Source organism: Molossus molossus, unplaced genomic scaffold, assembly GCF_014108415.1.
Source record: "Molossus molossus isolate mMolMol1 unplaced genomic scaffold, mMolMol1.p scaffold_m16_p_4, whole genome shotgun sequence".
Lineage (NCBI taxonomy): Eukaryota > Metazoa > Chordata > Mammalia > Chiroptera > Molossidae > Molossus > Molossus molossus.
Window position 1 is genome coordinate 56166096 of NW_023425377.1, and position 27235 is coordinate 56193330.

Consider the following 27235-nt stretch of genomic DNA (forward strand, 5'->3'; position numbering starts at 1 on the left):
CCCCCAGCCCTAGGGACCCCAACCCTCAACCCTCTAGGCCAGGTCATGGAAAACCTCCCTAGCTTTTCTTGTTACTGGTCTCCTTCCCCCACAGAGGGGTGCAGGGTCCTAACCAGTCAAGGCGCCCCTCTAAGTCAGCAGTGACCTTGACTGCCTGCCATGACCATCTGGCCCACTCAGCCACCCCAGTGACAGACATCTCAGACAACCCAAGTTGCTCTCCTGCACTTTGGTGTTTTATTATCACTTCCAAATCTCAGCCATACAGGTTAATAAGGGCATACATTTTTTTTTTTTTTTAAGTGAAAATAAAACGGCCTGGCTGATGTAGCCAGTGGGCCCCACTACTCTGTCCTCAGAGGAGTCCCTGGGCCAGAGCCTCTTGGAATTGTCTGGCCTGTGTGCCTTGGTGACCTTCTCTGCCAGTAGCCCCTGAGCAGCAGAGAGTAGTGTAGGGGCTGGCACTGTAGGGAGCAGCCCTCCACAGTTCCTGGCTCTTCCCTGTCCAGCTGGTTCTGCAGCCACCCTGGCAGACAGTCCTGTCCCCAGAGGTCTGTTGACACAGGTGGACATCATCCCCACCCCGTGCAGCTGCCCTGCCATGATACAGCCCGGGACACCTGGCCATGGCAGAGCTCAGAGGACCTGCTCTGTGCTGGAAGCAGAGATGTCCAGGAGCCGCCAGGCTGCATAGGGGTTGAGCTCATCCTGGTCCCGGCACAGTGCCCATACATACAGCATACGCAGCACCTTGTCCTGCAGGAGTGGGAATAGGTATGGGCCCAGGGGCAGAGAGCAGCACAGCAGGATGAGGCTGCCAGGTCAGGGCATGGGGGATGTTGGGAAGGACCAGGACGGGGCGTTGGGGTGTGGGTCGGGGGTCCAGAGCAGAGGCTGGGACAGAGCCTAAAACTCAGGACTTAGTAAAACTGGACAGGTCACTCTCTGACTTCCACCAGGCCCAATATGGGCCCTGGGACTTCTCAAGGCACCACCCTGCTGTCCCTTCCAAGTCACAGAACCTCTGGCTCAACTGCCACCAGTGCAAGGTGGCTGATCACTGCCATCCAACTGGTCCTGGGATGGCCGCCTGCCCATCCGGCACCCTCCCTCACTCACCGGGTCGCCCTCGACCACCTCGCCTTTGGGGTTCTTGATCACCATCACCAGCTGGGCGTGGAAGGTGACGATCAGCACGGGCCCCTGCTCCATCATTTTGCCCATGGCCAACTGTGGGGGGAGCCAACAGGATGGGTGGACCTCACTGAACAGTCCCTTGCCACTTTTCTGCTGCTCCCCTTGACGTGGAGACCCTGGTTCCTGGGATGCTGCCAGGAGGAGGCCCCAGCACCTCAACATCTCAACTCATCACCCAGGAGAGACCCTGAGGAGCCACCCCAATCAGTACTCCAAGGCTATCACCTCCTGCTGGCCTGTTTATGTGTAGGGATTTCCCAGAAGTCCCTTCCCCTGTACAAGTCCGAGCCCTCCACTGAGATGGAATCTGAATTGCTGAGAACCCATGTGGGCTCCCAACACACTGGCAGCCTCTTAGTCCCCTCCTGGGGCCGTGCAGGGGCACAAGGACCTCACAGAGCTGGGTGCCTGGCTTCTCTCCCCCTGGTCAGGTGCGGGGAGAGAAGCTAGTGCTGGCATGCCTTCAGCCCTGTACAGGGAGGAAATTGGGGTGACTGTGGCACAGCAGACCTTCAGCAGCCTGAGAAGTCCTGACAAAGCCCCACTCTTCCCAGTGAAAGTGCAGGCATACCACTGCCTTGGGGGATCCTGGGGGCCCTGAGGTCTGGGCAGCAGCACCCTCTATGCTCACCACTTGCTTAAGGATATTCCAACCATAGGACTATGGAAATCTTTCACTGCAAGGAACCATTGAGGTCATTTAATCGAAGTGCCCTTCTATGCTGGAACTCCTCCAGGGATGAGGAGTTCACTCCTCATGCCGATCAGTATACCTTCCCAAACCCAAGGTCCACCCAGCTCACCCAGGAAGAGGCACTCACATCAACATTGTCAATGTCCAAGATACGGGAGTGGAACTGGAGGCCCAGCGCTTTGGCCTGCTTGATCGGGTGAGCCAGCTGGCTATAGGTCTGCAACAAGAGGTCAACATGCCCATCTAAGGACCACCCAAGCCCAAGCCACACCAAGGCACCATACCACAGGAGAGGGCTGGTGCACCCGCTAAGGCCTGCCCACCCTGGGCCAGTGCCAGCATCCTGGGACACTCTTGCTGCAAGCAGCTCACAAGCAGAGTTTCCTGATTTCAACTCCTGCATCTTCCAGAAATGGCCATGGTGCCTGATTGTGCTACATCACGAGCGGCAGATGCCAGAAGCATGGGTCTAAGCAAAGAGGCGGTGCCACTAGTTTGCTGGACCAAGTCACATACTTCCTTCTCATTATAAAGACAGCACTGTGGCCCAGCTGGTGTGGCTCAGTGGATTGAGTGCTGTCCCATAGACTGAGAGGTCCTAGTTCAATTCAATGAGGGCACATGCTCGCAACCCGGGTTTGATCCACAGTAGGGAGCGTGCAGAAGTCAATCCATGTTTCTCTCTCATATCAATGTTTCTATCTTTCTCTCCCTTCCTCTCTCTCTAAAAAAAAAATCAATAAAAACATATTATAAAAAAAAAAAGAAGACAGCATAGTGTCAGGACTACCAAATGAAATAGGTAACCCTCCTGGAAAGCCATCTGAAATGCACTCGCAGGGTTATGTTGAAGCCTGCTTGGCTGATCTTAAATGCTCCCACATTTACCTCCAAGTCTTGGCCTGGAATCAAATGCTTTTTCTAGGATTTGCCCTAACCATAGGTGGCTCTGAAACTAACTGCCTTGTTCTCACTGACTAGCTCTTTGTAGATAGTTGACCACTGCAGGCAGCCTGTACTTCCTATGGAGATAGTGGAGCCCCAAATGACACTCTTAATCCCCTCATGCCTGTTACCAGATCCAAAACACAGCCTCTGGGACATGTGCAGCCTCATGTCGCAACAGGCAACCACAACAGAAGACATTCCAATAGAGAAAAAAATATGATGCCTATCCTATTTCTTGTGAGGTTTCTTAAAAGATGACATTTATAAAACACCTTTGTGGGGGTGGCGGGGGAGAGATAAACCACAGAACTTATGTGCATGTATGCATGAACAATGGACATGGACAACAAAGCTGGGGACAGGGGGGAATCAGTGGGGGAAAAGGAGAAACATCTGTAACAAAAATTAATTAATTAATACAAAAAATAAAAATAAAACATAAAAGTCAAAGAAAAATAAAAAACACCTCTGTGAGTAGCTACAACTTCAGCTGTGTTTTCCGGGGGCACCAGCAGTTCTCTGGCAAAGAGAATCTACCATGACCTAATGGTCCCAAAGTTTAAAAAAAACAAAACAAAAAGAAAACTTGTAACTGACTGCTGGATTAGTCACCATGCAGGGGTGCTTTTAAAAAGAAAACCTGACAACTTCTCTGCTTTTTCCAAATTGTTTTTGAGCTCGCACAGAATAGAATCAACCATAAAAGCCTCTGAATTGCTTAATACAAAGAAGATAGAAGAGCCCAGCCGGTATGGCTCAGTGGTTGAGCATTGACCCATGCACCAAGAGGTTGCTGGTTCGATTCCTAGTCAGGGCACATGCCCAGAGTGTGGGCCAAATCCCCAGTGAGGGGCATGCAGGAGGCAGCCAATCGATGTTCTCTCTCATTGACGTTCCTATCGATCTCTCCCTCTCCCTTCCTTTCTCTGTAAAATCAATAAAGGAAAAAAAAAAGATGAAAGAAAACACCCCATGAAGACACAGGTTAGGAAGTGAGCAGGGTGAAGCGAGGTGGCCAGAGAAGATGGAAACCCTGATGGGACAAGGAGGCTGCCAGGAACAGGGCAGACAGTGTGCTCCTAGTGACACTTGACCTGCCTCCTCATAGCCTAGCACCACCTGTGACTCTTGGACCCCCAAGCCCTGACTCTGGGGAAGTAGTGGGGTCTCATCAGGACCCATGGCTCTGCCCCACGCAGGGTATTTATTAGTGTCTATTTTTATCTGTATTCTGGAATCTTGATGCAAGAATAGCTTATGATGCCCTAGCCCAGCGGTTCTCAACCTGTGGGTCGCAACCCCTTAGGGGGTTGAACGACCCCTTCACAGGGGTAGCCTAAGACCATTGTAAAACACATATTTCTGATAGCAATTCATAATAGTAACAAAATTACAGTTATGAAGTAGCAACAAAAATAATTTTATGGTTGGGGTTCACCACAACATGAGGAACTGTATTAAAGGGTCACGGCATTAGGAAGGTTGAAATCATTGCACCTAGTCAGTTTGGCTCAGCAGTAAGATCTTCAACTGATTCCAAGTCAAAAGCATGTACTTGGGTTGCAGGTTCAATCCCTGGTCAGGGTCATGAGGGAAGTAACCATTCTATGTTTCTCTCCTTTCCTCCCGTCCACTTTATCAAAAAATCAATGGAAAAATACCTTGTGTGAGGATTAATAACAACAAAAAAAGAATAGCTAATGAATTTATCTGGTGCTTTGTGCACCCTGGAATGCTGCTTCTGTGTTCCAGCTGTACCTCATGAGACAGGGACAATGGTGTGACTCTGGCTTAGGGAAGGAAGGTGATGAAAGCCATTGGGGCCATCAACTGCTCTTTCTTCAGCACCCAAGGACTCCATGGGGAACACCTAATGCAACCCAGAGTTATTTATTGTCCATTTCCACCTCAACTCTGGACTCCTAGCCTGTATCCCAGGCCACTCTGCCCATGGTACCTTGCTTTATGTCACTTAGGGCTACCTGAAACGGGGCAGATAGGCCACAATGAAACCTCATCTTACTCAGATGTTTTTCTTACTATCACTTTTCTCCCCTTATCCTTGTTAAACCAGAATTAAGAAGGAGGAAGGGTTCTGGATGACAAGGCAGAGGACCACCCTAGCTCCAGGCCATCCTTTAGGCCAAGTAAAAGAAGAAAGAAAAGCTGGAAGGACCATCCCTGACTAGGAATTTAGTCTGGAAGGAACTATAGGTTATGTGGCAACCCGTCTACAGCATGAATGCGCATAAAGGACTGAAGGGTCTGTACTCAAGAGCATGTCAGACATAAGAACCTTGGTTTAACTAGGACTCCAGGCCCTATCATGCCCTCTCTAGACCAGCTGCCCAAGCAGTTCTCCAAACTGATTTCTTTTTAGCCCTTAATAGAAAAAAAGAAAGTACTCACAGCTTCATAGCACCAGTCTTTGAGAATGTCAAGCTCTCCAGAAATCATGGCCTAAAAAGGAAAAGATTAAAAAAAGTACGAGAATGAGAATGGGCTTTTGAGGCAGAATAACTTTCAAGACTGTTCTCCAATGACAGCCTTTCCTCTGCAGAACCCCTGACAGTGGGTTCTGGTTAAGGAAGGATGGGGGACTTGAGTCAGGCTGCAGCAGGGGATGCCATCTCCCCAGACCCCTGGGAGCAAAGTTCCTGCATGTGACCACAGGGTGGCCCAAGGAAGAAGAAGGTGGCAACATGCCAGGCTCTCACCTTGGCAGTAAAATTGAGCCAAGGAGGTAAGAAGCTGCTTTCTGCCTCCTCTGGGGATAGTTTAAGATGGCCAGGCCCACATAGAGAGGGGGAATAGGGGCTGCTTCCACAGGAACCTGGAGTCAGGGCTGGATATGGGGAGCATCAGGGAGGAGCCCAGAGAGGGGAGGGGGGCCAGGTGCCTCTGAGAAACTTGGTAGGCCGAGTGCTGAGCTACCCTTACCCTGAAACTGCCTGAGCTTGGACTGCTGCTTTCAGGAATCACCCCATTCCCACCTCTGCCCAGCCCTGCCTAAAGTGTCATGAGGGATATCAGCAACCACAGGGAGAGGGGACCACATGGTAGCAGGCAGAGGGGACAGACATCCAAATGGAGTTTTGGGGTTTTCTTTGATTCTACTAAGTCCCAAAGGCCTGGTTTGGCTGGGCTAGAGGTTGCCTAGGCTCCGGCCACATCTTGGGGACTGTGAATGGGCAGAGAAAAGGCAGCTGACCTTGGGCAGGGGCCTCACGGATGGTGGGACCTTGAGAAAGCCGCCCCCTCCTCATTTCTGAGCCAAAAGGAGAGGAAGGGGACCAGAAAATGGGATTCAGGATTCCTACGGAGACCTACCAAGGAGGAGGGAAGAGTCTCCTGCTGCGGTAGTAGCCCTGGTCCAGCCTCCCAACCCTGAGGGTCTGGTTTGAGCTCACATGCATTCCCCCCAAGCCCTCCTCATGGCTCACCCCAAGAGCCAGCAGCCAGCTTTTCCCTAACTCCTGAAAGGCCTCTAGCACCTGGAAGACAAACACCGGACCCTTGGCAGCCATGAGGGAATAGCTTCAGGCAGAGAACATGAGGGAAATGAGATGGAAAGAGGGAAATGAGATGGAAACTAGATGGAAAGAGAGACTCAATCCTAGAGGCAGACATACACCAAGGGTCACAGCCATCATCACAAGGACCAGAGGGGGACAAGGGCAATAGATGCATTCTCAGAGGTACTTGATGGACAAGGCCTAGGAGTGGGGAATGCTTGAGCTCTGAAGATTGAAGACTTGTCTCTGCTGAGAAAACACCCTCCTTAGCCAAACATCCCCAGAGGAACTTTCAATCTGGTCTCAGGGTTGGTGGTGCACAAGAGGCAGGACAGTGAGGACACTCAAGGAAGGGCCTTCAGGGGCACCCACCTCCAGGATGTTGGGGATGATGTCATTCTCACACTGCTTCAGGAACTGCTCCTTGTCAAAGGCAGGGTCCACACGTAGGATCTCCGTAAGCACCTCTGACATCTCTGTCTTCGAAAACAGACCCCCTGGGGGCAGCCAAGCCAGGAGTGGGTAGGGCGCTGGGAACCCCTCCCTGCTGTCCATGTAGGGGTGAGGCAAGATGGTCCTGAAGCCACCCACTCACCCAGCAAGTCTGTGACCTTATCTGTCAGAGCACGGGAGGCCCGGATGAGTGTGTTGTCACTCTCATCATACTTCATCTTCATCTCGAAGAATCCTGCAGGAGACCGGGTCAGGGATCAGGGCTCCCTTCCAAACACCCACACCTCATCCTGACTTCTGGGAGCTCCTTGTGGCCCTGTGTGACTGCTCCAGAGACAGGCTGGGTAAATGAGCGGCCCACTCTGAGCCTGCTTCCTCTGCTGTGCAGAGACTGGGCAGCCAATCTACCTCAGGGGCTGCAGTGACCGCTCAGCTGTGGGCCTAGGGGAGTGTGAGAACAAGGAAACACAGGTCTCTAGTGTGGTGCGGTCCTACACTATCAGCATTTGTGAAACACCATGCACCAGTGAAAGCAGATAACTCCAGGGTCCTGAACAGGCTTTGGCTCTATCTGCACCCGGTCTCTCATGCTTCCTTATGAGGGAGTGTCTCTCGGAATCCAGGGTGCCTGGCCACCCTGCTATGACCACCAGCTCTGACAATGGCCATGAGGGTGACCCAGCCCTAATGGCAATGTCCCTGCCCACTGGCCACCTAGAGCACAGTACCCTACTGCTCACTTACTGAATGACCCTGCAGAAATGAGAGGTCCTCTCTGACCCCAGTCTCCTCCTCTGTAAAACTGGGGTCTGGCTTGTGCCCAGAGCCTGCAGAGTGCTCAGTAAGTGGCCCTTGTCACAGTCTTGCTGTTAGCCAAGTGTTGGTGACATGAACACTCACGGTTGAACACCACGTTGTTGTCCCTGAAGTCCTTCCACTGCTGATACCACTTGGAGTCCTTGTGCAGCACGACTCCCAGGGCATCCCTGGGGAAGATGGGGCAGCTGATGAGTAGCAGCTGGGGAGTGACTGGGCCTAGGCCCATTGCTACAGGTAGGGGGCAGCAGGATGGCCCAAGCTCAGGAGCTGCAGAGACCCTGTCCTCACCACTTGGCTTCCTGCCTTCTCTATTCCCCTTCCCACCACCTACCCCCCCCAAAATTCTCCCAAGGGAGCCAGGGAACCTGGAGCAGAAAATAAACTCAATAACTGACTTGGGTGGAACTTTTGTGAAGCTGAAGGGGACAGTGAGGGGAATCCCCAGCCGGCCTGGTACCTACTCATTGGGCTCAAACACTTTCTCTTCCTTGAACTTCTCTCCAGGAAACTCCTTCCTTTTCCTGAGCCGTTCAGGCCTGCGATAGGGTGCAGTCTGGCCCAAGACACTTTCATCGATCTCCTTTTTCACTGACTCCATCCCCTGGAGGAGAGCAAAGAAGCTCGGGGTGGGTACTAGGGACCCTCCTGACACCCATAGACCAGTGTCAGTCAGTGCAGTTGTGCCTAAAGTCAGGAAGTGTCTTCTGTGAACCCCAAACTTGGGCCCAAATGGCACTCTGGGGCCTTGCCTTCCCCAGGTATTTTGGACACCCAGCCCAGAGCACCCACCTGACCTAATGCAGGGCAAGAACATGCCTGAGCCTCCAGGAAGACCCCAATTCTGCCTAACTTCTGCCTCTTCCACTCCAGGAGCAGCAGATATACCTCCCCTGCCCCCAGATGACCCTCAAATTCCGAGACCAACACCCCACTCACCCTGGAAACCCGAGAGGGCATCCTAAGTTCTGCCTCTGCACCATTCTCCCCATTCAAGCAGACTCAAAGTTTGTGGATCCACCTCCCCAAATCTCTGGAACTCATTCCCCTTCCTTCCCCTCTAAGTGCAGCTGCATCAAGACACTCTCAGAACTCCTCTGTGCCACTGCCAGAGTCCAAAGTGAATAGCTGTGCCTCTTCTACACCCAATACAGGCATACTTCACTTTACTGCACTTTGAAGATACTGTTATTTTTTTTTAAGTATGTTTTTATTGATTTAGAGAGGGAAAGAAAGAGAAAGATAAAAACATGGATGAGAAAGAAACACCAAGATCCTCCTGTACACCCCCTACTGGGGATCAAGTCCACAACCCAGGCACGTGCCTTGAATGGGAATCAAACTGGCGAACTCCTGGTACATGGGTTGATTCTCAACCACTGAGTCACACTGGCTGGGCAGATATTGTTATTTTTTTATCCTCACCCAAGGACATTTTTTTTTTTACATTTATCTTCAGATAGAGCAGGAGGGAGAGAGGGAGGAAGAGAGAGAGAGAGAAAAACATTGCTGTGAGAGAGACACATCGAGTGGTTGCCACCCACACGACCCAGACCGGGGCTGGGGATAAACTACAACCAAGGTATATGCCCTTAGCGGGAACCGAACCAGGGCCTCTCTGGTCCATAGGCTGACACTCTAACCACTGAGCCAAACTGGCCAGGGCAGATGTTGGGTTTTTTAATAAATTAAAGATAAGACCCTCTACCAGCAAACAGATTAAGGCTCAGATGATGGTCAGCATTTTTTAGCAATAAAATATTTTTAATTAAAGTATTTAATTAATACTTTAGCAATAAAGTATTTTTTAATTGTGATTTTAGAAATAATGCTACTGCAAATTTAACAGATTGCAGTATAGTACATCATAACTTTGTATGCCAAAGAACCCAATTAAAAAATGGGCAGAGGAACTAAATAGACACCTCTCCAAACAGGACATACAAATGGCTAAGAGACATATGAAGAAATGCTCAACATCACTAATCATCAGAGAGATGCAAATTAAAACAACAATGAGGTATCACCTCACACCTGTCAGAATGGCCACCATCAACAAATCATCAAACAAGTGTTGGCGAGGGTGTGGAGAAAAGGGGACTCTAGTATGCTGCTGGTGGGCATGCAGACTGGTGCAGCCACTATGGAAAACAATATGGTGTTACCTCAAAAAATTAAAAATTGAACTACCATTTGACCCAGTGATCCCACTTCTAGGAATATACCCTAAGAAGCCTGAAACACCAATCAGAAAGAATATATGTACCCCCATGTTCATAGCAGCACTATTTACAATAGCTAAGATCTGGAAACAGCCCAAGTGTCCATCAGTAGACGAATGGGTAAAAAAGCAGTGGTACATATACCCAATGGAGTACTACGCAGCTGTAAGAAAGAAAGATCTCTTATCCTTTGAGACGACATGGAGGGACCTGGAAAGTATCATCCTAAGTGAAACAAGCCAAACATATTCTCACTTATTTGTGGAATATAATGAACATAACAGTCTGAGGAATAGGGTAGTCCCAGAGATGTGGAAGTGGGATACAGACTGACAATCCCCAGAAGAGGGGGTTGTGGGGGAGACATAAATCACAGAACCTATATGCATGTATGCATGAACAATGGACATGAACAAAGCTGGGGACAGGGCAGGGAGGGAGCGGGAGGAGAGAATCAGTGGGGGAAAAAGGAGAAACGTCTGTAACAAAAATTAATTAATAAAAAAATAAATAATAATAATAACTTTGTATGCACTGGGAAACCACAAAATTTCTATGGCTGGCTTTACTGTTATATTCGCTTTAGTCAGTAGTCTGGAACTGATCCCACAATATCTCTGACGTCTGCCTGTATCCTTCTTTGGCTCCTTGTCACTTTCTGGAGGAAACCTAAAGTCCTCTGAGTGGCCTGTAGGACCATTCCAATGGTCCCTGCTTTCCCTCAGCCTCCCTCTGACACCCCTGCAGTTGCCCTGGCCATGCCAAGTATTATGGATACCCCAATCCAAGTATTATGTGCTTGAACCCTCTGCAGGACCTGCTCCCTCTGTCTGCAACCCCTTCCCTATGTGTTCCTTTGTCACATCACTCAGAAACTGCCTGCTCCCTTCCCTGTGCCCCCCTTGAGAGCAGAAACTCTGACTTTTTCTTCTGTGGCTCCCATATCCAGCAGAGGACTTGGCATATAATAAGGTTCAACAACTGTCATAGGGATAAATTCAGGACTTCAAGTCACCCTCAGCATGACAGATCTCTGGGTTATGGACATAAGTTCAGGCTGTTAACAGCTGAAAGTGGGCAAGAGGCTTTTAGTGCACAGCAGCTCCCTAGGGGCTATGATTTGTCCAAGGTCATCCAGCCAGGAGGGAACCAGGACCTGGCACCTCAAGTGGGCCCTCCTCACCAGTCCACTTCACACCTCTTAGTATAGCCAGCCTTCTCTGAGGTTGAGCTCTGAGGTAGGAACTCTGGCTCTCAGCTCCAAAGAGGGCCAGAGCCCAGAGTATCCTCAGCCACAGGCCCACCATCTAACTCACCTGGGAGAGAGCTTTGAAGGCCCCACCCTTGGACACCGACTCAGCTGAATGCTTGGCAGTTTTGGCTGCTTCTTCCATACCTTCCTTGATTTTCCGACCAAGGTCACTTTTACTGACTTCATCAATGCTCTACTGAGACATAAAAAGGAGATGTCAGTGCAGTACTCCTTGGAGTCCCACAGGAGCTTCCTTGGAACTAAGGTCAGTCCTTATTCTTCAAAGGGTATGTGGGGACAGGCGCTCTGAACTCATCTGGCTCCTAAGGCCCCAAAACTTAGGCACACACATTTGAGAACACTCCCTATAATTTCTGGGATGTTGGACCCTGGGTCAACCGGCCTTTTCTCAGAATAAGAAGGAGCCCTAAGTCTTCATAGGATGCCACAGAAGCAGCAGCCCAGGAAGAGGGAGTATGAAAGAAGGTGAGGGAATGCCATATTGAGCCTAGAACCCGCAAAGCTCTGTCCCTCCTCTCCTGCCCACAAGAACAACAGAACCAACAAGAAGAAAGCCCCCACACCATCCAAGGGAGGGCAGTCTCACTCTCATATCTACCCTCCCCAGGAGGCAAATTGTCCCCTCCCTTTCTATTTTTAGGCAGGCAGAAAAAAAACCTTTACTTTATCCTCCTCTTGTCTGGGCTGGTGGCCCCCTTTACTTCTAACTTAAGTAGTAAACTGCTCAGCAGGTGGGCAAGTCTGACTTCCCCTTCTTCCTGAAGGGTGTTGTGTATCTCAACTTTGGAAGCTTCCAGGCCACGCTGGCTCTCCTCATGTTAGCCACCTACCTCCCAACCCACACCTATTTATCCATGGCTGCCAACACCACTCTCCTCCTGAGTGGTGAGGCACAAATGGGCCCTGGAATCTATGACCAGGAAACTGAGGGGACACAGAGGCCATTACCTCCTTCACAGTGCCCGTGATAGCCCCCAACTTCTTCTTGATCACCTCGCTTGTCCTCACAGTTTCGGATTCAATGGTTTTCTACAGAAAAAATGTTGTTTCCTTTTGTTACCATATAGCAGTTACCAGACAACCAAAGGCCCAAAGCAGCATTTTCTCAGTAGCCCCTTCCTTCCCAAACTGCCCCCTCCCACCTCCCTCTTCTCCATCCCAAGGGTCCCTCGTTGCCCCACTGCCTGGTCTGTGGGTCTCAGCAGCTGAAGGCCAACTACGGGCTGACTGAGCACAGGAAGCCCTGGCCCTGTATCTTTCTCTGGGTGGCAGGGGGTGGTCTTGCCTGTCAGCTCATCAGCATTCTCCTGCCCCATTTTGCCCCCTATCCAGCCACCAGTCACTGCAGCATCTCCCATAATGACCCAACCTCAGCATGCTCTGCCCCCAAAGGACCCCTCAGCTCACCCCCCTCCTTAATAAAAAAGGGTGATCTTCCCTTGGGTTGAATCCCCATATAGGTAGTTACACCCATGTGAGAGACTTGGGGACACTTAGAGGGAATAGGGCTTGTACAGAGCCTGGAAGGGGAGCCAACAGAACAAAAACCAAGGGACCTGGGGTAGTGTCCACACACCCATTCACAGTGGTGTGCACTTGGCAGCTACTTAATAAGAGGTGGCAGTGGTCATTAGTAATTATACAAGTACCCTGACCCACTTTCGACCCATTTCATCCAGAGGACCATGATTGGGAAGCTCTCAGGAGCAGCTCACCTCGAATCCAGTGCTCAAGGGATCACAGGGGGGCTGTAGAGATAAAGATTCTAACCCAGCAGTAGAGAGGGCTCTGATGCCCTGTATTTCTCACAAGCTCCCAGAAGCTAATGCTGCTGATGTATAGAGGTGCTGCACTGTCTCATGGGAGAACTAGAAAGCTGGGAGACCCATTTTTGTCCCCCAGGCGGCTATTATCAGTGAGGTGACCTTACCTGCACACAAACCACACCTCTCCCAATCACACCCATACTGAGCGCTACATGCTGTCTGGGACCAGGGAAATCCTGGTTCTGAAAGTGAATGTGCCCACTGAGGGAGAAACAAAGTAAAGGGACTCACGTATTTCCTTCTGGCTTCCTGGAGTGCATCTGACTCTTCCAACTTCCGGGCCTCATCTCGGAATTTTTTTATACTTTCTTTCATTTCTTTGTTTTTGGCTAATTCTTGTTTGATATTATCTAGCAAGCCAGAGAGAAAGCCTTTTCTGTTTCCAGAAGAATAAGATTTGGACTGGAAAGATGTAAAAGAAATGAAGGATTTAAAATTTTTTTTCCCTTTCTGTTTATACAGATTTAACAATAAATGATAAAAGATGAATTTAAAATGTTCCAGGCAATAAAACAGACATCCAGACAACAAAGTATTATTTAGCAATAAAAAGAAATAAGCTATCAAGCCATGAAAAGACATGAGGAAAACTTAAAAGCATGTTACTAAGTGAAAGAAGCCAGTCTGATTCCAACTCTGTTAAATTCTGGAAAAGGCAAAACTGCGGAGACAGTAAAAGGATCAGTGGTTGCCAGAGGTTGGGGTTCGGGATAAATAGCTAGAACAAAGGATTATTAGGGCAGTGGAATTATTCTATATAATACTATAATGGTGGATACACATGACTATATTTATATTTGTCAAAACTCATAGAATAGCCCTGGACAGTTTGGCTCAGCAGCTGAGCGTCAGCCTGTGGACCAGAGGGTCCTGGATTCGGTTCCCGCTAGGGGCACGTACCACACACACACACAAAAAAACCCTCATAGAATATACGAGTGATCCTAATGTAACCTATGGATTTCAGTTAACAATAACATACCCATATTGGCCCATCAGTTGTAACAAATGTTCTACTCTGATGCAAGATGTGAATAACAGGGAAACTGTGTGCTGAGCGGGAGAGAAGATATATGCAAACTCTCTGTACTTTCTACTCAATTTTTCTATAAATCTAAAACTGTTAAAAAGATAAGTTATTAAAAACAAAACAAAATGCCAGGCTCCCTCTTCAACAGAGGAAACACTGAACAAGAAACAGGAACAGCTTGAAATCTTCATGGGGATTCAAACATGCTCACCCAAGGCCAAGGTCAACACCAAAGGGGCCTGTGACCCAAACTGAAGTTGAAAGGACTCTGTAGTCCCTCATCCCAAAGGAGCTGACATAGGGTCACACTCCCTGGGCTTTTGGGACCAGGTAACTTCTTCCTTTGGGGCCACTCCCAAGTCCCCAGTTGGGACTTACACGTCACCCAAGGGTCTGGAGACTGGTCCAAACCTTCTTCTCTTGGCCCATTGGATCATAGTCACTGAGAGCTCAAGCTCAGAGTTCCCCTCCACCAGAAAACCCAACACACCCAGAGGCCAGACCCTAAGGAGGCCAGAAGAGGCCCTGCTCCAGGCACAAGCAACAGTGTTGTACACTACTCAAGACACAGGCTTCGGGGTTGGACAGAGCCAGGTTTAGATCCCTGCTTTGGCACCTATGTAACTAAGAGCAAGCTCAGAAAAGAGAATGCTTGGGGATGGGGGGGGGGAGGGGGTGTCAATGGGGAAAAAAGGAGAAACGTCTGTAACAAAAATAAATTAATAAAAAAAGAAAGAAAAGAGAATGCTTAAAGAACGATTGTGAGAGATTCAAGTCACAGTGAAGTGGCCGAGTGTGCTCAGCTGCTCCCACCACTTCCACCACAATGTGCTGGGTATGCTGCCATGGTTGGGGGCTCACTTTACCGGTTTCAAGAGTGACTGGCTCCTCAGCCCTGTCAAACCTCAGGGAAAGTTTTGACAAGCCCAGGAAGGGTGGCCAGGCCTGCTACTGGCAGCCTGCTGTCTTGTCCAGATGCATCCTGACCAACGGTTCTCTCCATGGAACTCCAAGTTCTAAGACTATCAGGGACCATGCCACCTTGCAGCAGCCCTGCCACTCAGGAGCTATGATAACTAACTACAGGTGAGGGAGTGGGACTGGACAAGTAAGGGGAAGGGCTACAGGGCCTGTAACAACACAAGGAGAGGATTGGGGAGATAAAGCTTGACCTAGGCAAGTGCGGGTAACTAGCTGTCTGCATGGAAACAGCTGAAATGAGACTGCAAAGGGAGAGTGGGCTGCCTAATGCAGGTTGGGGAAGGTGTCAGGTTTTGGGCTTTCCTCCCTGTGGTGGTAAGGCACCAACAGAAGCATGGTTAAAGAGTAGTGACAGGGAGGCCTAAAGCTCTAGAAAATACTACCTGTGAAGAACAACATAAAGAGTGGGGGAGATGTAGCCTGGGGAAACTAAGCCCCAAAATATGATGGATAATACTGCTCAAATGCTTAGAGGGCTGTCACCTAGAAAAGGGAACAGCCTTGCTTGGTGAAGGATCCACTGGTAGAAGCCACAGAGGATATCTTTCTAGCCATCAGAGTTGATACAATGTGCTACTTTGCGAGGCAAGATTCTATCCCTAACACCTAACAATGTCAAGTACTTCTGGGAATAAGGAGAGGTTCAAGCACCTAGGCTCTGTAACTATGAAGGCCTTGGATATGGAATGCCTGCCAATCAGATGCTAATGGCAGTATGGGCAACACCTTGTAGCCCTCTCTCCTGTCAACCAGTTCTGATTTTTCAGGCCTCTCACTCTGTCCACTTGCTCATGTCTTGAGTTACTCACCAGGAGCAGCTCTCCATCTGGTCGGCATCTCTGATAGGTACCACAGTGTAGTGGTATTAGGTTGTGGCTGGACAGAAACTGGACTCCACTGCCGAGGCATCTCTAATTGGGGGAGAAAAGAGAAAAATCCATTCCGATAAGAGAGTAACTAGGAAGTAAGTAAGACCACACTTAAAAAGCAGGGGTTGCCTGAAACTCATTTGTCAATTTTTATTGCATGTCCGCTACTTGCTAGATGCTCTACAATCTTCCCAAATTCTGAGAAGCCAGTGGAATCTGGTGAAAAGAGAAAACACTGGATCTCCATCTCCAGAGCTCATATCTATCCTCCTGCCTCTGAATCTGGGGAAAACCAGATGGGTTCCAGGAAATGCCAACCTGCGGTGGAACAAGGCTAAATCCCAATTTGATCCCTTAGTCTAAAAATGGGCAAGCTGAGCCTCAATGCTGGGGGCAAGCAGTTTTCTCTCACAAGCCCACCCACCCTACTTCTGCTGGCTTTGTAAGACCAGAGACCTAGACATTAAGAGGTAAATGCTGATAGCCATGGCCAAGTAGCTCAGTTGGTTAGAGGTTGTGGTCAGGGCACATACAAGAATCAACCAATGAATGTGTAAATAGATGGAAGAACAACGTGACGTTTCTCTCTCTCAGTATTTTAAAAAAGAGGTACCAGGCACAACCCTGGAATAAACCCACCATGTCCTGGTCCAGGGTTGGGCTGCAAGCAGGGCAACTTAGGGAGTCACTTGGGCAAAAATGCTGCTAACCTCATGTGAAAGGCCTTTCTTCTCCTACCAAACAATGAACTTAAGCTTCATGATAGAAGAGCCTGTGCAGGTCCTGTTCAGTGTTGCATCCTAGCACCCAGTATGGAGCCAGGCACATTGATGTCAATGACCCGACAGAACCAATCTTTCATTTTCACATTCCATGGGCCTTTCCTCTCCCTGTTCCACACCCTAGGCAACATCCCAAACTTATACAGATGCCATTATTTCCTAGAGCTAGTCTATGTTAACTTTGGGAGTTTAACTTGTTTTACTTCTCTATATGCCTACACCCACTGGTCCTGGAACCAATGACTTCAGCAACAATCTGATATAGAAGATGGCTAATTTGGGAGAGAAATCCCATAACCGGACCAAACCTGAAGTTGGTTCCATTTCTGTCCAAATCCAAACACATGCAAATTCAACCTCTAAACTCTGACTCAAAAGACAAAAGCCAAGAAAAAAATCAGTCCAGGGTCAAAAATAACTTCTTTCTCCCGGCACTCAGATTCCAATGAAATATTTCCCTTCCTCCAGAATCTGGTTCTGGGGTCAGCCAACCCACTAGCTCTGAGACTGTGCTGGTTACTTAACCAGGTTGTCCCCAGTTTCCTAAACTGTGAAATCGTCATAAGCAACAGCAACATAAAGTTATATTTTCTCAGTGAACTTGACAAGCCCCGACTCCCACCGCAACTCTGAGACAAAGTTCCTAGCAAGGGCAAGTTTTTCCTCCCACACTTTCACACGGACGGATTGGAGAGGCAATGCAGGAAATGCTCTCAGAGAGGACCTGACATAAACGTGACCTTAACTGTCAGGGTTTTTTCCCTTCTCCTCGTTACTTTTTCTCCACTAGGCGCCAACCCCCCGGGGTGTGATCAGGAAGCGAGGAGTGGTGATCCGCTCCCGCCTAGCCCCGCACAACGCCGTCCCCGCCCCGCTCGGCGCCCACACTCAGACTTGCTTGGGATCCCTTGACCAGGCCTCAGCTGACCCAACGACCCAACCCCAAGCCTCTCGCAGAAACCAGGGAAGGGCCGAGGGGGCCAAAGGCCTGAGCAGAGGGAGGCCCTAGAGGTCGTGGGCCAGGAGCTTCCTAACGTCCGCCATCCTTCTGACACTCGGCCACCCGGTCCCACAGGTCTGCTCACCCGCGGGCAGCGGCACCAGCCTTTCCGCAGCGTTGCCGCCGCCATATTGGAGGATTCCTTGTGACCTTCTTTCCGCGCGGCTTGATGGTGTCATCCGTCTCGTTTGCCTGGAACGCTGTGGACCTGGGACAAGCAGGCCCTGAAGGCGGGGTTGAGGAGAGAAATGTCTCTGATTGGGTAGAACTCTTAAGGGAGGCGGGCCTTGGAGAGAGGTCTCCGATAGGGGTGAGGACTAATAGGGAGCGGGAATTCCTGATCTAGGCCTCTGATAGGACAGGGTTTCAAAAGAGCGGGGCCTGTATCTAGATATGACCCGGGGGGCGGGAACTCCTGTGAGGCAGAGACCTGTGGTTGGATAAGATTACGAAGGGGCAGAGCCTGAGGACTTGGATTCTGTCATAGGTGGAGATTCTCATATAAAATACGCAGGGTTCCAGTGGCTGGAAGGACGCGTAGGCCAAACGACCCACCACAAGAACTGATTCAGTTGGATTCTGATGGACTGACCAGCGAACCAGCTCGATAGTGATTAATTCTGACTCTCACTGACAATGGCTGATTGACTGACAGTGACCGCCAGACGGTCACTTGAGTTGTTCCAAGAACAAGAGCGAATGAGTCCACTTTTGTATAGCACATTGGGAAGGCTCCTGATGATATGGATCCAGAACAGGTGAGAACTGGCTGGTGTGGGTCACCCCCTCCATCGATTTAGTGTGAATTGACACGCCTTGCTCTGAAGCAGCTCAGGCCTCTGTCCTTTCAGCACCCTGTTACTATTTTCCCTTCGAAAATGCCACCACCAAGCTAACTGTGGGGAGAGGAAGGGTTGGTTTCTTGGGGTGAGTTAATATATGCTATGTTTGCCCTATTTGAAACCTTTTGCATTATTAAATTGTGATAAGATCTATGGGACTTGAAAGGGAGTGAACATATACTCCCTGGCTTCAGAGTTGGACAGACATGCATTCGCTGTCCCTCAGGAGCTCCACTGAGGTGGGAGCAAGGTATGCCGGTTCCACTCTGGCTTTGAAATGTCTTCACTCCATACCTCGGCCAGTTTGGTTAAGTGGTTAGAGCGTCCGTCTGCGGTTAAGGGTTTGATTCCTGGTCAAGGGCACGTACCTGGGGTGCAGGTTCGATCCCCTGCCCTGGTTGGGGTTGTACTGAAGTCAACCAAGCAATGTGTCCCTCTCACATCCATGTTTTTCTCTCCCTCCCTCCCTTCCACTCTATCCAAAAATTAATGGAAAAATATCCTCGGGTGAGGGTTAACAACAGCAAAAAAAGAAAAAGAAGTGTCTTCACTCTAAGAGGAGCAAACTAGCTGAGAAGAAGGTCTTGTCTTCTTAGTTGTAGTTGGGACCAAGGAGTTGGACAAGGGTGCCCAAGGAGAATGTGTCAAACAGGCATATCAAAGGCCCAAAGGTAAAGTGGAGGAAGAAGAGCCCTTAGAAGAGACAGGGCAGGACTGGTCAACAGGTAGGAAGAGAACCTGGAAGGCCTTGGAGAAGGCAGATGGGGTAAGCAGGGCTGAATGCTGCAGAGAAGAACTCAGGCAACACAGGCCAGGCCAGAACTATACCTATCATCCTTTGACTTTTACAATATGGAGGTCCTTGGTGAGGTAAGCAAGAAGGTTTTTGTTGAATAGTGGCTGTGGAAGCCAGATTTCAGTGGGTTGAGATTTTTTTACAGGGGTATACTGGCTGGTGAGAGCCAACTGTCAAATTTTTAGACATTTTGGAGCAGTTGCCGAACAGCCATTATTTAAAAATTGTTGTATAAACTTATGATCAAATGGATTATATTAAGACAAGGGTAATAAATACTCAAAACTCACTTCCTAATTATTTTACTGTCTGTGCTGCTGAGGTTATTTACATATATCATATGTGTATGCTGGAAACACTATATGATGTGTGCTGCTGCACTGCTTACCAATCCTGTGTCTAATGACGCCACATTAGAAGTTTGAAATTGGCCATGGTGGGAGTATTTACTCTATAGGAATTGACAGACACTACAGATAAGGAGCTTTTTGGTTTTTATTAAACATTTATTAAACATTTCATCAGCACATGGAGTGTGCATAGACTCCTTTGAGGAATCTTTGCTGTGAATAGAAAGTGAAATGATGACAGCTTCAGAAACATGTGGAGGAGTGAGAGTGGTTTGTTTTTCCCACCTTTTATTTTGAAAATTTTCAAAGCTACAAAAAAATTGCAAGAATAATATAATAAACATTCATATATTCCTTCACTTAGATTCATTTAGCCACACTTACTTTAGCCTTCTCTATTATACATATATACAAACAAATATATTTGTACAAACATACACAGACGGCTCCCAACTTATAATGGTTCAACTTACAATTTTTTGACTTTATGATGGTGCAAAAGTGATACACATACTTTGAATTTTTTTTTTTATTACATGCTTCGAATTTTGAGTTTGGATCTTGTCCCGGGCTAGTGATATTCAATCAGATACTGTCCTGTGGTGCTGGGCAGTGGCAATGAGAGGATTTTGCCCAACCAGAGGCTAATGTAAGTGTTCTGAGCATGGTCATGGTGGGGGCTGGGCTAAGCTGTGGTGTCAGGTAGGTTAGGTTATATTAAATGCATTTTCGACTTACAATATTTTAAGTTTATGATGGATTTATCGGAAAATAACCCCATTGTAAACGAGGAACATCTATACAGAAATGTTTGTTTTGCTAAACAATTTGGAAGAGTTGCAGACATCATGATTCTTCCACTTCAACATTTAAGCATTTAAGGATCACCTAAGGGCATCCTCTACAAGACCACAATGCCATTATCACCCCAATACAGTTATTATAGTTGATTAAATAATTCAAATTCAACAAGATAAAATTCTGTTATCCTTTCCCTAATTTTCTCTTTGTAGCTTTTTAAAACAAAATCTAGAGTTCAATCAAGTTTCTCTTATTACATTTGGTTGTCACATCTCTTTCAGTTTCCTTTAATCTAGAAAAATTTCAATTATATTGGGAGGGTGGGGAGTCTTGCATGACTGATGATTTTGAAGTCCTGTTGTCTTGTAAAAATGTCCTACATTCTGAAGTTGACTGATTGGTACAGCGATTAGTTTCAAATTTTGCCAAAAATATTCCATGAGTGATATTCAATAGGTATAAAGTTTTAGATATGCAAGACAAATTAGTTCTAGAGCTCTGTTGTGCAACAGTTAACAACACTGTATTGTACACTTAAAATGTTGTTAAGATGGTAGATCTTCTGTTATGTGTACCCCCTCCAAAAGTTCCAAGAAACAAAGGGATAGGAGGAAACTTTGGAGGTGATGGATGTTTATTACCTTGATTATGGCATATGTCAAAACTCATCAAATTGTTTACATTTAAATATATACATTAAATTGTATATAATAATACACATTAAATATACATACAAATGTATTAAATGCAGGTTTTGTATATCAATTATACCTCAATACACTTTATATTGTGGAAGAAGCAAGGGATCTCTGTGGAGCACTTGGGGCACTTTTATAAGAAGCATCCAGAAAATGTAATGGCTTAAAGCAAGTATGTGTGTTCTCATACTTTCTGTGTGTCAGGAATCTGGATGCCATCCAGCTGGTCCTCTGGATCAGGGTGCCCTACAAGTTTGCAATCGAAGTATCTAGTGGGGCTGTAAACTTCTCAAGACCCAACTCGGGGAGGTTCTTTTCCAAAATCACTCCTGTGTCTATTATAGGATTCAGTTCCTTGTTAGACGAAGGGCCTCAATTTCTCACTGACTATTGGCTGGTGGCCCTCCTCAGTTCTTTGCCACATGGGGATACAGCAGCTTCCAACATGGCAGTGGGCTTCCATCTAAAGTGCAAGAGGGAGCCCTGGCTGGTTTGGCTCAGCGGTTAGAGCATCGGCCTGCAGTCCAGAAAGACCCAGGTTCGGTTCCTGCTAAGGGCACATACCTCGGTTGTAGTTTGTCCCTGGCCCTGGTTGGGTCGTGTCCCTTTCACATTGATGTTTCTCTCTCTCTCCCTCTTACTCTGTCTGAACACAAAATGGAAAAAGTGTCCTCAGGTGAGGGTTAAAAAAAAAAAGTGCAAGGGGGGCCAGCAAGACAGAATCAGAGTTTTCTATAACCTAATCTCGGATGTGATAACCCACCACAATTGTCATATTTTGTTAGTTAAAACAGACTCACTAGGTCCTGATTACACTCAAGGAGACAGGATCAGACAAAAGAGCATGAATATAGGAGGTGGGGCTGCCCCCACCCACACTCTTCATAAGTATTAGAGTGATTTGATTATATGGCTGGGCTTGTAAGACTTGGGACTCAGAGATAACTCCAGCTTTACTTGTTATACTTGTGCCATAAAGAACCTGGGACTTGGGCAGTTTTTTTTTTTTTTTTTTTTATTCTCACCCGAGGACATTTTTGCATTTATCTTCGGATAGAGCAGGAGGGAGAGAGGAAGGAAGAGAGAGAGAGAGAGAGAGAGAGAGAGAGAGAGAGAGAGAGAGAGATACATTGATGTGAGAGAGACACATTAAGTGGTTGCCACCCACATGACCCCAACTGGGGCCGGAGACAAACTGCAACCAAGGTATGTGCCCTTAGTGAGAACCGAACCCGAGAGACTCTCTGGTCCACGGGCCGATGCTCTAACCGCTGAGCCAAACCGGCCAAGGTGGCAGTTTATTTTTGTGCTTAGAAATTTCTTTCTTGGCCTGTGTGTGTGTGTGTGTTGTTGTTGTTGTTACTGTTCCTTGAAAACTTGAAGAAAATATCCTTTCAGATGACATGGAGGAACCTGGAGAGTATTATGCTAAAGGAAAAAAGCCAATCAGAGAAAGACAAATATCACATGATCTCATTTATTTGTAGAATATAATGAACAAAATAAGCAGATGAATAGTATAGACCCAGAGACATGGAAGTAGGGTTCAGACTGACAAACCTCAGAGAAGGTGGGCAGGGGGGAGGGAAGAGATAAACCAAAGAACTTATATGCATCTATGCATAACCAATGGACATTGACAACAATCCTGTGGGAGGAGGAAAGTGTCAATAGGGGAAAAAGGAGAAACATCTTTAACAAAAATAAATTAATTAATAAAATAAATAAAATGGAAATAATAAGAGTATTGAGGGGAAGCAGAGTTTGCCACCCCACAATATGACTTAACATTAAAAAGAAAGAAAGAAAACTTGAAGAAAAGCTTCACATCAACCATGTACTCCTGATAAGATGTGATATGATGAGAAGGGCCCTTCACCTCTGGTTTCTTCTTCCCAAAACCCATCACAACACCCCAGTCTAAATGTAAGAAAAACCTCAGACAAGTCCCAACTGACCAGTCCTCTTCCTTCATGTCAAGGTCATCAAAAACAAAGTCTGAGAGGTTGTCTCAGCCAAGAGGAGCCTAAGGAGATGTGATGCTGACATGCCATGTGGGGTTCTGGGGCACAGAAAGGACACTAGGGAAATTTTGAGGAAATCTGAATAAAGTATGGACTTTAGTTAATGATAATGTATCTCTGTTGGTTTGTTAATTGTAACAAAATCCTGTACTAATCTGTTATGAGTAGGGGAAATGGTGTGGGGTGTACGTGAACTCTGTACCATGTTTGCAATTTTTTTGTAAATCTAACTGTTCTAAAATAAAAAGTTTATTTTACAAGACCTACTTATTATTTGTAAGGTATATGAATTATTTTATTAATTATAACATTTAAATCCTCTGTGTCATGATTTTTTATGAATAGATGCATACTTTTTTTGTTTGTTTGTTTTTATTCCTCACCTGAGGATACTTTTCTATTTATCAACAGATAAGAGAGTGTGTGTTTGTGTGTGTGTGTGTGTGTGTGTGTGTGAGAGAGAGAGAGAGAGAGAAACCTCAATGTGATAGAGCCACATTGACTGGTTGCCTCCTGCATGACCCATCCAGGACTGGGGATGAACCACAACCTAGGTACGTGCCCTTGGCTGGAATTGAACCCGTGACTCATTGGTCCACAGGCCAATGCTCTAACTGCTGAGCCAAACCAGCCAGGGCTAGATGCATAAGTTTAATGTATTCATCTTACTAAACAGTACTAGATTCTCAATATAGGTATTAATGTAAAAATAATTAGTGACCATTCTTTATCTAATTTATTATTTTTATTTTTGTTAATTCTCACCCAAGGATATTTTTTCCATTGATTTTTAGAGAGATTGGAAAGGAGGGAGGGAAGAGTGGGGAGAGAGGGAGAGAGAAAATTTTCTATGTGAGAGATACATCAATTGGTTGCCTCTCACATGTACCCCAACCAGGGCCAGTGATCAAACCTGCAACCCAGGCATCTGCCCTTGACCAGGAATCGAATCTGCCACCCTTCAGTCTGTGGGCCAATCCTCTAACTGCTGAGCCAAATCAGCCAGGGCCATGTGCAGGGTTTTTTTTGTTTTGTTTTTTATCCTCACCTGAGGACATTTTTGCATTTATATTCAGATAGAGAGGGAGGGAGAGAGGGAAGAAGAGAGAGAGAGAGAGAAACATTGATGTGAGAGAGACATTGACTGGCTGCCACCCACACAACCCCAACCAGGGCCAGGGACAAACTGCAACCAAGGTACGTGCTCTTAGCGGGAACCGAACCCGGGACTCTCTTGGTCCGCGGGCCGATGCTCTAACTGCTGAGCTAAACAGGCCAGGGCCCATGTGCAGGTTTTTGTGTGAGTTTTCACTTCATTCGGATGAGTACCAAGGAGTGATTGCTGGATCATTTACTTCTTTTTTATACACTCAATGTGCTATAGGATAATATTCAATTTTCACTGTAATTATGTTTCTGTCAATTTTATCCCTAACATTTTTTTCATTTGGTTATTAAATTTTATGACGCATATAGGTTTAATAAGGCCAGGTCTCTAATTTTATTGTAATGTTTATCATTATATAATCAGGTTCGTATTCTTTTCGACCAAAATGATATTCTTTTCTGGTATTAATATTGCCAACAAAATAATCTTATTATTATTTTTGTTAATCCCCATCCAAGAATATTTTTTTCTTTATTGATTTTAGAGAGAGAGGAAGGGAGAGGGAGAGAGAGAGAACATCGATTGGGTTCTCCCTACATGCCCCCCACTGGGGATTGGGCCCACAACCTGGGCATGTGCCCTGACCAGGAATCGAACTGGTGACCTCTTGGTGCATGGGTTGACGCTCAACCACTGAGCCACACCAGCTGGGCCAAGGATATTTTTTCCATTGATTTTTTTAGAGAGTGGAAGGGAGGGGAAGGAGGGGGAGAGAAAGAGTGAGAGAGAAGCAGAAACAGTGATGTGACAGAGACACATAGATTGGTTGCCTCCCACACACGCCCTGACTGGGGCCAAGGATTGAACCTGCAACCCGGGTACATGTTATTGACTGCGAATCATACCTGAGACCCTCTGATACATGGGCCCACGCTCTACCCACTGAGCAACACTAGCCAGGGACAACCAACTAATCTTAATAACACTAATCGCTACAATTTATCAAGCTTTTACTAGGTCAGGCAGCATGCCAAGTGTTTCACATACTGGTTTAGTTAGGCCCTTTGTAGCAGCTATAAAGAACCTGAATGAGGGAGATGGGCATCTAACCATGCAGATAGGCCTCATGGACAGAACTGGACTGCCCCTCCAGCCTCACAGAAACTGGATCAGGACACAGCTACATCCTTAGCAAAAGACATCTGTTGCGCCTGGCCAGTGTGGCTCAGGGGTTGAGTGTTGACCCATGCACCAAGAGGTTGCTGGTTCGATTTTTGGTCAGGGCACATGCCCAGGTTGTGGGCCCGATCCCCAGTGGGGGGCATGCAGGAGGCAGCCTATCGATGTTCTCTCTCATAGATGTTTCTATCTCTCTCTCCCTCTCCCTTCCTCTCTCTCTAAAATCAATAAAGAAAAAAAAAAAAAAAAGAAGAAGAAGTCTGTTGCACGCTGGCTGGTGCAGCTCAGTTGGCTGAACATCATCCCATGCACTGGACGGTCACCAGTTTGATTCCCAGACAGGACACACACCTGGGTTGTGGCCTCAATCCCCAGTAAGAGGGGGTGTGCAGGAGGCAGCCAACTGACCTTTCTTTCTCACATTGATGTTTCTCTCTCTCTCTCTCCCTTCCTCTCTCTCTGAAATCAATAAAAACATATATATTTTTCAAAAGTAGTCTGTTGCCTCCAGTCTAATGCTCTTCCTGCTCTCTTACCCAAGGAACCCTCAATGGCTGAATGATGTCCCTCCAAAGTCATGTGTTGAATCCCTAACCCCCAACACCTCAGAATGTGATGTATTGGGAGATATGGTGTTTAAAGAGATACTCAAGATAAAATGAGGTCATTAGGGTGGGCCATAATCCAATATGACTGGTATCCTTATAAGAAGAGATTAGACTTCCAGTCAAGATGGCAGTGTAGGTAAATGTGATACAGTCGTCCCTCTCTATTTTGCGCTTCGACCTTCATGGCTTCACTCTATCACGGTTTTTTCAAATACAGTATAGTATAGTATTTGAAAAAACCACAATAGAGTGAAGCCGCGACTGTTGAAGCGCGAAGTGGAAAGGGACAACTGTATATAAATAAAGAATCCTACTTCGCAGAAATTCACAGTAGAATCTGGAACTGATTAATCGCAATAAAGGAGGGCCGACTGTACTCGCCTCCTCCCATAACCACATAAAAATTACAACTAAAGTACAGAATAACCATCCTTCAGAACCACCTGAAATCGAGTTGAATGGAAGTCCTAGAGCTACAAAATTAAAGAAGCCACATCAAGACTGGTTGGAGGGGTGGAGATGCAGACGAGCTAGTCCCACACTCATATATGGCAGATAAAAATCAGGAGGGACACCTTGGCTGTGAAGGTCCTCCCTGAGGAGTGAGGGGTCCCTGTCCCATACCAGGCTCCCCAGCTTAGGGTTCCAGTGCCAGGAAAGAAGTTCCCATAACTTGTGGCTATAGAAACCAGCGGGGTTTGAGGCTGAGGCTGCTAGAGCCCCAGGCAGCTCCTCTTAAAGGGCCTGTGCATGGACTTACTTGGAATCACTTCCTCCAGGCTCCAGTGTGGAGGAGGCAGCTTGAAAGGCACCAGAGACATATGGTGAAGAACCGAGAGGCAGCTTTCTCCTAGACAGACGTGTTGGCTGAGGCCGTTGTTCATTTCGTGAGCCCTTCCCCCATGGGGTAGGCATAAGGGCACCATATCTGGGACTCCAGCAACCAGGCTCACACAGTTTGCTCTGCCCTGGTGATTCCCTTAGGCCAGTGGTTCTCAACCTGTGGGTTGCGATCCCTTTGGGGGTCGCCTAAGATATAACAGTAGCAAAATTACAGTAGTGAAGTAGCAACAAAAATAATTTTATGGTTGGGGGTCACCACAACATGAGGAACTGTATTAAAAGGGTGGCGGTGTTAGGAAGGTTGAGAACAACTGCCTTAGGCTCTAACCCCCTTCCCCCCTTTCGGGTCTACCCAAGCTGTTTCCAGTGGCTTTACCACA

At 47.3% G+C, this 27235-nt stretch overlaps 1 protein-coding gene across 2 annotated transcripts in view; it reads right to left on the reverse strand.

Moving 5' to 3' along the window:
* Positions 1–214: 214 nt before the first annotated feature.
* The window catches only part of TIMM44 (translocase of inner mitochondrial membrane 44), a 32405-nt gene continuing 5384 nt past the window's right edge, over positions 215–27235 (reverse strand). The window contains exons 1-13 of one of the 2 annotated variants that reach the window (XM_036241025.1): positions 17692–17896; positions 15765–15866; positions 13176–13346; positions 12067–12147; positions 11162–11290; positions 8088–8227; positions 7708–7793; positions 6950–7042; positions 6727–6851; positions 5249–5299; positions 2019–2108; positions 1120–1230; positions 215–756 (exon numbers count right to left, since the gene is read on the reverse strand). In XM_036241025.1, coding sequence (XP_036096918.1) covers positions 637–756; positions 1120–1230; positions 2019–2108; positions 5249–5299; positions 6727–6851; positions 6950–7042; positions 7708–7793; positions 8088–8227; positions 11162–11290; positions 12067–12147; positions 13176–13346; positions 15765–15866; positions 17692–17736 — 1344 coding nt within the window. In that variant the 5' untranslated portion in view covers positions 17737–17896 and the 3' untranslated portion in view covers positions 215–636. Of the gene's footprint in view, positions 757–1119; positions 1231–2018; positions 2109–5248; positions 5300–6726; positions 6852–6949; positions 7043–7707; positions 7794–8087; positions 8228–11161; positions 11291–12066; positions 12148–13175; positions 13353–15764; positions 15867–17691; positions 17897–27235 lie in introns of those variants that run through there. The other variant, XM_036241026.1, reaches the window with a different exon arrangement.